Source organism: Alosa pseudoharengus, unplaced genomic scaffold, assembly GCF_046254945.1.
Source record: "Alosa pseudoharengus isolate Yale_2024_CS ecotype anadromous, Long Island Sound unplaced genomic scaffold, YU_APseudo_1.1 YU_APseudo_1.1_scf_15, whole genome shotgun sequence".
In the NCBI taxonomy this organism is placed as follows: Eukaryota; Metazoa; Chordata; class Actinopteri; order Clupeiformes; family Clupeidae; genus Alosa; species Alosa pseudoharengus.
The window spans coordinates 34,174,505-34,184,504 of NW_027468620.1; the positions used below are offsets into that span (position 1 = coordinate 34,174,505).

The 10,000-nt window shown below is 42.4% G+C and overlaps 2 protein-coding genes across 3 annotated transcripts in view; both read left to right on the plus strand.

Annotated features, from left to right (window-relative positions):
* LOC143124619 (uncharacterized) overlaps positions 1-1,490 on the plus strand; it is a 21,131-nt gene extending 19,641 nt beyond the window's left edge. The window contains exon 11 of one of the 2 annotated variants that reach the window (XM_076286277.1): positions 1,372-1,490. The gene's annotated coding sequence lies outside the window, so the exon portion shown is untranslated. Of the gene's footprint in view, positions 666-1,371 lie in introns of those variants that run through there. The other variant, XM_076286278.1, reaches the window with a different exon arrangement.
* Positions 1,491-6,563: 5,073 nt separating this feature from the next.
* arhgap22a (Rho GTPase activating protein 22a) overlaps positions 6,564-10,000 on the plus strand; it is a 21,061-nt gene continuing 17,624 nt past the window's right edge. Inside the window, exon 1 of the mRNA XM_076286279.1 lies at positions 6,564-6,868. Within this exon, the coding sequence (XP_076142394.1) occupies positions 6,784-6,868 (85 nt within the window). The 5' untranslated portion in view covers positions 6,564-6,783. The remainder of the gene's footprint in view (positions 6,869-10,000) is intronic.

Below are 10,000 nucleotides of genomic sequence, written 5' to 3' on the forward strand. Positions count from 1 at the left end.
TTCTTAAAAAAGTAACCCGTTCCTTTACTTTTTATGTTACTCTTGCGTTACTTTTATGTTGCTTGACTTGGGCAGAACCTAATATCTGTTCCTAAATGTGTAGGCCTACATAAAGTTCTACTTATGAGGACATAACAGGTATTTTTTTTGTGCTCTTTATTATAACAGATGCCACAAACAGAGCACATTGGGCTATTATAGGCTTCAACACCATCACTAAAGCCCTATGAAACAATATCAAATAACATAGCCTCGACACATCTTATGGGCATATAGGCTTCAACACCACCACTAAAGCCCTATGAAACAATATCAAATCATAACATAGCCTCGATACAGCTTATGGGCATACAGGTGAACACAAAATACATAAGGGCTTATTTTATAGCCTTATACTCTTTCATTAAACAGACTCCCCCGAAATTGCAAATCGTTAACCTGACAATAGCCAGATGAATGTCTTTCCGCTTAGCTCCGCCTAGCTTCACTCACATCCATCTGGGACCTCTTCCATTGAGAGTGATTTCTGCAACCGACTTTATGGTTCAGCCAATCAGGATGCAGGGCGGGAGTTTCATAGATGTGACATAGCGTAGAAGTGACTGTGAGACTGTTATCAGCGTCACGGGTTGGATTCGATGTGAGTGGTTGAAGTAGCACGTCAATAGATGACGGACAAGTGGCTTATCCAATCATATGCAAGCATTTTTTGATTAGGCCCAGCCTTCTGAAGCAACACTTCAATGGATCGGTTCCAGATGGATGAGTGGAGCTAGGCGGAGCGAAATTCATCTGGCTATTGTCAGGTTAGCAAATCGTATCAATAGGCTGGCAGTTGAGTTAACAGCAGTGGACAAACGTTTCTCACCAGGGCGGCTACACCTTACACTCACATTCCCCCCCTTAGTTTCAATGAGTTTGGAGTAATGGGGATACCTTCATCCCTCAAACGTTAGCGCTGGCTGCCTGTCACTCGCCATAATTGCTCTCCATGCTGCCAGCCTCTGTCACGTACCGTGTGGAACTCGTGCCTATTGCGCCAGCGCACGTTTCAGAAAGCAGTGTCGCTGTCAAATCTGTCCCTGGGAAAAGTAACGTTGCACCGATTTGAAAAAGGAACTATGTTTCGTTACTAAATTTTCAGTAGTAGCGTGTTACACTACTTTTTACCCGAAAAAGTAGTTACGTTACTATAACGCCTTACTTTGTAACGCATTACACACAACACTGGTGTGTGTGTGCCTGGGTGTGTGTGTGTGTGTGTGTGTGTGTATGTATGTGTCAGGAGTTCTGTTCTATTCCTTCATGTGTACCTCATAAACCTGAATATGTTTATCTGCATGTGTTTGTGTGTTTGTTTGTTTGCTGCAGACAGAGATCCCGGTGTATAAACCTAGCCTGTCTAACAGGAGGATGTTTACTTGAATTTTACACAATGGAGTATTTTTGTCGTCAAGTTTTAAAATAAAACAACCTTGTGATGGTGTGAATACTTTGTTAATTTAATGCGTCTGTGTGTGTGTGTGTGTGTTCAGCAGCTGAAATGCATTCTGAAATGCATCTTAATTAATCTGTCAGCAACCACTTATAAACCTTCCCACGGGCAGTCCTTAGTCTGTAACTCAACATATGCATTAGGATTGAGGCCTGTATGTGTCTTGTTAACTCAACATATGCATTAGGATTGAGGCCTGTATGTGTATTGTTAACTCAACATATGCATTAGGATTGAGGCCTGTATGTGTATTGTTAATGAATAGAATTAGCTGCTCAGGAATACTGTAGTTGGAAAAAGGTGCAAATATCTTTACGTATCTCAGTACAAAATATATATTTCTAAAGTTTCTATGTGCAGTTTGGTCATCATAATAACTTGTGTAGTTGAAAAATTAGTGTGAATTACTACTACTAATAATAATAATAAGTTTATAAACAGTGCCTTTCTCAAACCCAAGGTCGCTTAACATAGTAGAAGGAAAACATAACAACAGACAGACAATAACAAAACAATAATAACAATACAACAAGACAAGCTATGTGTGGAGCTATGTGTTGGGTGTAGAGGAGAAGCTATGTGTGGAGCTATGTGTTGGGTGTAGAGGAGAAGCTATGTGTGTGGAGCTATGTGTTGGGTGTAGAGGAGAAGCTATGTGTGGAGCTATGTGTTGGGTGTAGAGGAGAAGCTATGTGTGTGGAGCTATGTGTTGGGTGTAGAGGAGAAGCTATGTGTGTGGAGCTATGTGTTGGGTGTAGAGGAGAAGCTATGTGTGGAGCTATGTGTTGGGTGTAGAGGAGAAGCTATGTGTGGAGCTATGTGTTGGGTGTAGAGGAGAAGCTATGTGTGGAGCTATGTGTTGGGTGTAGAGGAGAAGCTATGTGTGTGGAGCTATGTGTTGGGTGTAGAGGAGAAGCTATGTGTGGAGCTATGTGTTGGGTGTAGAGGAGAAGCTATGTGTATGGAGCTATGTGTTGGGTGTAGAGGAGAAGCTATGTGTGTGGAGCTATGTGTTGGGTGTAGAGGAGAAGCTATGTGTGTGGAGCTATGTGTTGGGTGTAGAGGAGAAGCTATGTGTGGAGCTATGTGTTGGGTGTAGAGGAGAAGCTGTGTGTGGAGCTATGTGTTGGGTGTAGAGGAGAAGCTATGTGTGGAGCTATGTGTTGGGTGTAGAGGAGAAGCTATGTGTGGAGCTATGTGTTGGGTGTAGAGGAGAAGCTATGTGTATGGAGCTATGTGTTGGGTGTAGAGGAGAAGCTATGTGTGTGGAGCTATGTGTTGGGTGTAGAGGAGAAGCTATGTGTGTGGAGCTATGTGTTGGGTGTAGAGGAGAAGCTATGTGTGGAGCTATGTGTTGGGTGTAGAGGAGAAGCTGTGTGTGGAGCTATGTGTTGGGTGTAGAGGAGAAGCTATGTGTGGAGCTATGTGTTGGGTGTAGAGGAGAAGCTATGTGTGGAGCTATGTGTTGGGTGTAGAGGAGAAGCTATGTGTATGGAGCTATGTGTTGGGTGTAGAGGAGAAGCTATGTGTGAGGCTATATGTTGGGTGTAGAGGAGAAGCTATGTGTGGAGCTATGTGTTGGGTGTAGAGGAGAAGCTATGTGTATGGAGCTATGTGTTGGGTGTAGAGGAGAAGCTATGTGTGGAGCTATGTGTTGGGTGTAGAGGAGAAGTGATCATTTAACAAAAAGGTCTTGAGATGTGCTTTGAAGAAAGGAAGAGAAGGACAGGCACGAAGAGGTTGGGGAGGGAGGTCCAGAGTTTGGGGGCCAAGGCACTGAAGGACCTGCCACCCAGGCTGGGATAGCTAGGAGGTTTTGGTCAGAGGATCTGAGTGAGCGGGAAAGAGTGTAAGGGGTCAGGAGGTCGCAGATGTAAGTGGGAGCAAGGTTGTGGAGGCCTTTGAAGGTGAGTAGTAGTACTTTGTATTTAATCCGGGACGGAACTGGTAGCCAGTGGAGTTGATGGAGAATGTGGGTGATGTGTGCTGATCGTCTGGTATGGGTGAGGAGCCTGGCTGCAGAGTTTTGAATATATTGTAGTCTTTGAAGGGATTTAGTGGGGAGAAGTCTGTGCATCACTAACAGTGAGGAAGGGTCGGAGGCGGGCAATGTTGCGGAGGTGAAAGAAGGCAGTCTTAGTGAGTGATTTGATATACTAAAGCTGTCCATCAAACAACATGATGTCCATTCCAACACATTCAATAAATGCGCTCATATTCAACCTTCCAAATGATGTGATGTCCACTCCAACACATGCAATAAAGTTGCCAGATGATGCAAACTGTAATAATCTACTAAGGGTGCAATCAGACAGGACACGCTTTGCTGCTTGTAAAACGCGAGGCACACTATCCGTGCGAGGCGGTGCACTATCCGTGCGTTTCAATTGCTGACGGCTTGTGACAACCCGTAACTTGTGAAATGACGTCACTTCCTTGTCGTAAGAACTTGCCGTGAACTGAGAGGGAGTTAAGTCATTTAGAGACGAATGACGAATTAGGAGAGCTCCATTGTGTTCAACCCAGCATGCATCACATCGAGTCAGATCTGCACAGATCTGCATGAAGACGAACACGCCTACTGGGATATGGGTTACAGGATATGAGGTACAGGATATGAGGTACGGGATATGGGTTACAGGATATGAGGTAGGATATGGGGTACAGGATATTAGGTACAGGATATGGGTTATAGGATATGGGGTACAGGATATGAGGTTCAAGATATGGGTTACAGGATATGGGGTACAGGCATAGACAGTAAAAGAAATGGACGAACAGTCTCCGTCGTTTTCAGTGGGAGGGCACTGAGTCAAATTGAACGTTTTTTAAGTTGGTCCTCCCAGTACTGCGCAGACTCGCACTTAACGTTGTGAAGTTAGCCATCGAACTGAATCTTGCAACTCATATGATAGACAGAAATTCTTCACACACTTCCTTCGCATTCAAAGGCATCAAAGTTAAACATTTATTTATGAATTATTATTAATATCATCCTCACACATCCTTTACCTTAACATACAATGGTATTGTAGGCTACATAGCTTTGTTCATGAGTTTCTGTGCTGGCTGGACTGAGCTTCTTATCCAAACAATACGGTTATCTCCCTACGGTGCGTTAGCTTCCCTACAACCGGACATGCTAAACATTCTTCTTACGGGAACCCAATGTTACGTACGAGTTAGTCGAGTCTGTTTTGCCTTGTATTGTTTATGTAGATAATACAGAAGCTAAAATGTCGGCACAGGATATATGTTATATGCAGTTATGGTATTTCAAAAAAATCCTAAAATGAATGGGCTTCAATGGGGGTTAGCAGAGAGGTGGTCCCTCCAGCCTCCATTGATTTTCTACTTCCGGAAATTCACCTGCCCCCTTGGTGTGGTCTGGTTCACTTGTGCAGAGGATGCTGGGATCGGAGTAGAGCATATTGGGATATGGGCATTAAGACTGAGGGGGAGGGGCCATATTAAGACTGAGGGGGAAGGGGCAAATTAAGACTGAGAGGGAGGGGCCATATTAAGACTGAGGGGGAGGGGCCATATTAAGACTGAGGGGCCCCATTCAGATATCAGTGGTTGTGGTACTCACCCCCAATATCTGAGTAGGACCTTCATTCATATGTCATGGGTCATGCTACAGTATGTGTAATATCTGTAATTGCTTTGTAATTGGCTCTCTTGGCATTTTGAATCTGTTGATGGTATTCACACCTGTGCCCAGGAGCCCAGTGGCTCATAATTCCTTAATGGATTCGGACACGTCTGTAATTCAGCGATATCCTTCACCAATCACACGACCACCGTATCAACCATATACTGGTGGGGGACAACCACATTAGATTCAGTAGAAGTATGAGTATATATTCTCAACTACATTAGATTCAGTATAAGTATAAGTAAGTAAGTATATATACTCTTTTGATCCCGTGAGGGAAATTTGGTCTCTGCATTTTTCCCAATCCGTGAATTAGTGAAACACACTCAGCACACAGTGAACACACAGTGAGGTGAAGCACACACTAATCCCGGCGCAGTGAGCGTGCCTACTGATCGGGGTTCGAACCGGCAACTCTCCGGTTACAAGTCCAAAGCGCTAACCAGTAGGCCACGGCCAAGGCCAAGGCCACAGCAAACACCCTTTAGCCCAACACACTTCCACCTGACCATGACCAGTGACCATCAGCCCACTTGTTTATCTTTCAACAGATGAAATGCAATGAAAACAAAAACACAAAGTCATTTCACATTTACCCTGATTGTGAAACTACCCTGATCATCTTTTAAATCACATGAAGAATTGACAAAGTCACGACATCACTGGCCCACACACACACCAGGGCCACACTAGCTCCAAGTGTGTGTGTGTGTGTGTGAGAGAGAGAGTGCATGCTTAACTGCTTGTGTTATGGCATGTTTGGAGGTGAAAGGCAGTAAGCCTTATCACCCTTGCTTATTAACACAAACACACACACACACACACGCACACACACACATGAATGTCTTGTGTCTGGCTGTGGAGAGAGATTGCTGATTTTGCTTGTGTGGTTTAATGCAAGAACCCAGTAGCACACGAGAAATACTGAAATACTCATATACCAGTGTGTGCGTGTGTGTATGTGTGTGTCTGCATATTCGTTCATGTTTGTGAGTGGAAGCGTTTGCATGTTTTTGTGTGTGTATGTGTGTGTGTTCATGTTTGTGTGTGTGTGTATGTGTTCATGTTTGTGTGTGTATACAGTATGTGTGTGTTTGTTTTCATGTTTATGTGTGTGTATGTATGTGTGTGTGTTCATGTCTATGTGTGTGTGTGTGTGTGTGTTCATGTTTGTGTTTGTGTATGTTCATGTTTATGTGTGTGTGTGTGTGTGTGTTCATGTTTATGTGTGTTTGTATGTGTGTGTGTGTGTGTGTGTGTGTGTGTGTGTGTGTGTCTCCCTATTATCATGAGGAACTGGCCCACTGAAGCCAAGCGCAGCAGATTTCACTTCCTCCTCTGTACGCATCACTTCCTGTAGTGGGCTGTGCAGTCTCACGTTCCAGCCGCCTGTGCGTCCACTCTGCTGTCCAGTCTGAGTGTGAATGAGACCGTACGTGTGTGTGTGACCCTACGTGTGTGTGTGTGTGAGAGAGACGGTGTGACTAAGCTAGCAGAGCAGACTTCCACGGCTGCCACAGCGTATCCATGGTGCCACACGGTTGCCACAGCGTATCTATGGTGTCGCCACGGCGCCAGGAGTGAGAGTTCCAGACAGTGTCTTTAAAACCCTGAAGAAAGGTCAGGGGTCATGTTGCGCTCACAGACTCTGCCTGACCAACGGCGGAGAATACACAGAGGTCAGAGGATAGGGACCCTACCTGACCAACACAGAGGTGAGACTATATTTACACAACAGTGTAAGTGTGTGTGTGTGTGTGTGTGTTCTCACAGCCTGCTGGCTTCTTTCGTGTGTTTGTGTGAGAGAGAAAGAGTGTGTGTGTGTGTAAGAAATAGAGTCTTCACCGACAGGCTTCTTGTGTCTGAGTGTATGTTTAATACCTGTAAGCTCCTCCCCCAGATTTGTCTACTGTGATGATGTCACCACCTGATGGTGAGGATGGTAGCCAATCAGAAATGGGAATGAGAGAGAACCTAATCACTGCTACTGAGCTGGTTACCTCACATCAGTGTGTGTGTGTGTGTGTGCGTGTGTGATGGTGTGTACTGTAGAAGTACGGTGTAGACAAATACTGTACTTTTGACTCCACTACATTTAAAATATAAGCATGAAGCACTCGTTACTTTTAACCACATTTGAGTCTTTAAATGCAATAATGTGATAGACCATCTTGAAGTTTATTTTTTCAATAGTTCAATTTGAACTTGGCTGAAATGGCTGTGGTAATGATGGTGATAACAGATTCTTCATCATAAACATCCTCCATGTAACCTGGGAGAACCCAGACAAACTTGTTAGCAATTGAGATTTGAGAAGTGGTCTGGTGTTAAGCAGGCTATCCTCCATGATCATTATGAAATTGGAATGAAATTAGACAATCACCTGACATTCACCACATAGCTAGATCTTTACCCTACATTACTCATAATTAAGTCTTCTGGTTTTGTACTTTAGATTTGTGTTGGGTGTAGAATGAATGAATAATGACTTAAATTATATTATGGCATCCATTTGAACAGTTGCAAAGTTGTGAAAATAGGTAAAATGTTTTTTGTTGGATGTAAGAAATTAAAGATCTCTTCAAGTCCTATGACCGACCAAAGGATGTATACCCTATTAATGACCAAATAAACATTACATTACAATACATTAAAAAGGAAAATACTTGTACTTCTGAATACTTAAGTATTTTTAAATGCAAGAACTTCTGTACTTCAACTTAAGTGAAAATCTGACTTAGCAACTTCCACTTGTATTGGAGTAATATTTGACAAGATGTATCTATACTTTCACTTAAGTAATGGAATTGTGTACTACGTCCACCTCTGGCTAAGACGCGCTTCATTAAACTGGGGTCTACTTGATCTTCATCTTCATGTTGTTAGCGTAGCTTCATTAAACTGGGGTCCACTTGATCTTCATCTTCATGTTGTTAGCGTAGCTTCATTAAACTGGGGTCCACTTGATCTTCATCTTCATGTTGTTAGCGTAGCTTCATTAAACTGGGGTCCACTTGATCTTCATCTTCATGTTGTTAGCGTAGCTTCATTAAACTGGGGTCCACTTGATCTTCATCTTCATGTTGTGAACTTACAAATGTGTGAACATGTTTACCTTGAATGCACACAATTTGACGGCCCTTTATTCATGTGTGTGTTACTTATGATGTGGTCCCTGTGCCTGATGAGCAGAGGCAGACAGAGTACAGTACAGATACTTGAGATACTTTCACTTGAGTACAAGTACAGATAGGCCTCTACCCTTTGCTAAATTTTACTCAAGTACAAGTAAAAGTACAACAGTCGGATGTCTAGGCTACTTAAGTAAAAGTACTGAAGTACTTGTTTTTAAAAGTACTTGAGTATCAAGAGTACAAGAGTAGCCTACAGTTTTTAAATATTGCATTACTACTGCCACAGTGCTTACATTTATGTACAGAAACGTCCATGGAGTTATGGAAAATGTTAATGTTAATACCTTGGAGAATGTAAAAGGAATTGAAAGTAAAATCAAGTCATTTTTATCTTTTTACCATGTTGCCAGGGATGGGCAGTATTTCTAATACATGTATATAAAATACGTATTTCAAATACAAAATACTATTTTGTAGCCTAATTGAAACACTTGAAGCGAAAACTATCATTAACTTGTTCAGAAAATTGTAATAGTCTGGCGAGGTGGGGCCACAGGTTGGCACATTCCCGGGATGGACCTGCTGCGTCTTCATCCATTGTTTCGTCCATTCGTCTCTTATCTAAATCTGACCGTGGAGTTGACTTTGGTGGAAAGCTGAAGGTGATTGCTGATAGGCTGTCCCAATCAGTGGCGCCTGCACAATCCAATCACATTTGAGAGGGAAGCAACAAATTGAGGGTTTCCCAGATTTTTCTTTTTTCCTTTATTTTTAGAAGAAGTGTACTCACGGTTATGGATAGAAATGTAGTGGAGTAAAGAGTACAATATTTGCCTCTCAAATGTACTTGAGTAAAGTCATGAGTAGGGGAGACCGGGGCTGGTTGTCTCACGGGTTGGTTGTCACATTGCTTATTACAGGCACACTAGGTGGCGCTGTGGTACAATTTTGATATCAAACTGTTACCCTTTGATAGCTTACTCATTTGCACTAGGAATTTTGCTGAGCAGACACACAACATTGAGGTGAGGAGACAATTTTTAAATTTCATGGGTCAGAATACATTTTCATGTTGGTGTTGTTTTTGTATTGAGAGCTTGTAGGATATTAGTAATTCAAAAACAAAAAAGCCAAAGGTAGTAGCTTTATTTTGAGTCATATTTTAGCTATCAAGTTAAAGCCATGTGGCAACTAGGTTAACATCTTTGTCAAGAGGTCAGTTGGGGATGCTTGTCACATAGCTCGTGGGGTTGGTTGTCACATGTGTTTGTTGTCACTGTGACACAGTTGTCACTGTGTTTGCAACTTACATGATAATAAAGAGGTTTTAGCACTGAAAATGATTTCATTTTATTTCTCAACATAGTAGACAATTCAAGTAACTGATCACCTCCTTTAATCCCATTGTTTAAACATAAGGGGCATTGATGACAACTAGCATAGGGGTGGTATTCATATTAAAACTTATTTGCAGTTTCTAGCTTAAAAAACTAAAAAGTTACACATCATTTTTTAAGATCCCATTTTATCACTGAAATCCCATTGAAACTCTATAGGGACAACCAACCCCGTGATGGGGTTGATTGTCACATTGTGTCAGAGTGTCTTTGATGGTTAATTGCTCCCTGTTACAATACATTCTAAAAGTTAAAAATATACAGATTTAAAGCCAAGACCCCAAGCTTTCATTTCATGTAGGAATTACAGCTGAAA